Source organism: Mandrillus leucophaeus, unplaced genomic scaffold, assembly GCF_000951045.1.
Source record: "Mandrillus leucophaeus isolate KB7577 unplaced genomic scaffold, Mleu.le_1.0 Scaffold120, whole genome shotgun sequence".
Taxonomy (NCBI): domain Eukaryota; kingdom Metazoa; phylum Chordata; class Mammalia; order Primates; family Cercopithecidae; genus Mandrillus; species Mandrillus leucophaeus.
The window spans coordinates 1,109,965-1,111,422 of NW_012100321.1; the positions used below are offsets into that span (position 1 = coordinate 1,109,965).

Sequence of the window (1,458 nt, forward strand, 5' to 3'; positions counted from 1 at the left end):
CGCCCGCCAGGGCCCCCGGGGCGCTGGGCACGGGCGACTCCAGGTGCTGCTCCGCCAGCAAGAGCGAGGGCTGAGGACCTTGGAGAAGCAGAGGGGCGCGGTCAGCACCCACTACCCCTCCAGGCCTCGAAGTGTACGGGCCCACTTCCCTCTTTCCCAGCTACTGCTCCCCGACTCATTTCTAGTGATCCCTTCGCCCCGTCTTAGAGTCAATTTCTCAGCTTTTCCTCCCCAGGCACCAGAAAGCAAAAAGGACCTGGGGACGCCGCTCTGGGGTCACCTGTCTGGCCAGCTACGTCCCCACGGCCCTTGTCAGTGTGGAAGGTAGACGGCCAGACAGGTGACCCCGGGGGTGGTCAGGCTTAACGACCTCTATTTCCCAATGGGGACACATCTTGCCTGTTCCACGTGACAGGCAGGGAAACTGAGGCCCGCCCGTAGGGAGTATCCCAAGGTCACACAGGGATACAGCGACTGAATCCCACCCAGATCACAAGCCTCAGGTCTCCTGCCCTCTCGTGTCCAACCACAGGGAAGCCACACCTCCGGATGTGGCAGAGGCCTAGAGACCAGAAGGCCAGAGACTGTGGCAGCTTCAGAGCGCGGGCCTGGGGGCTGGGACGCGGGAGATGCCTTCCTGCCCCACCCCCTTCTGAGAGCCCTGGGAGGCTCCTGCCCTCCCGTCCCACCAGATCCTGGTCTGAGGGTTCCCTAAGGCCTACAACCAGGGCCTCAGTTTCCACATCTATGACCTTGGCTTGAAATCGGTGTCCCCTTCCAGGGCTTCCAGGAACTGAGCTAGGGAAGTTTTCTCTTTCCTTGCTCCCCTTGGGCTGCCGGGACAGGATGGGGGATGGGAAACCAGGACTCACTTTCCCGGGCTACAGTGCCTGCTGGCAGGGATGGGGCTCCCCGGGCACCACAGGGTTAACAGCCCATCAGGCAGGGGACCTTTAACCCTTCCCTCCCCAAGACTCCCCCCTCCCCGAGGGGACTTTCCCAACACAATGGCCCCTCCCCCTCTCCTTCCTCCGCCAGGACTGCGGAGAGGGCCAACCCTGGCCAAAGAGATGCAAATAAAGGCAAAGGCCCCTCGACCCCTCCCCAGAGCCCAGAGTTGACAGTCCTCCCGCTCGGCCCACACTCCCTGCAACAAGAATCCACCAGGGGGTCTAGGGGACCCAGACTGGGGGAGGGCAGCTCGGATGCAGCTGTTGCCCCAGGCCCGGAAGAGACAGTGGGCTGCAATTCGGGGACTGCAGTCAGATTCCAGGAGGGACTTCCCACTTGACCTCCCCCTCCACCCCCAGCCTCCGTCTTCCTGCTTCTTTCAACACAAAGACCACATTGGCCACACCCTCCCAGTGGCCCGGCCGGGCTCGCCACTTCCCCCCTACCCCGTCCTCTCCCACTTCTCCAGTTCCTCCGAGTCTCAGGTCCTCTCTCTTCCCGACTCCT

At 62.9% G+C, this 1,458-nt stretch overlaps 1 protein-coding gene across 1 annotated transcript in view; it reads right to left on the reverse strand.

The window, feature by feature from the left end:
• BBC3 (BCL2 binding component 3) overlaps nucleotides 1-1,458 on the reverse strand; it is a 16,555-nt gene that overhangs the window by 6,135 nt on the left and 8,962 nt on the right. Inside the window, exon 3 of the mRNA XM_011970041.1 lies at nucleotides 4-78. Coding sequence (XP_011825431.1) covers nucleotides 4-78 — 75 coding nt within the window. The remainder of the gene's footprint in view (nucleotides 1-3; nucleotides 79-1,458) is intronic.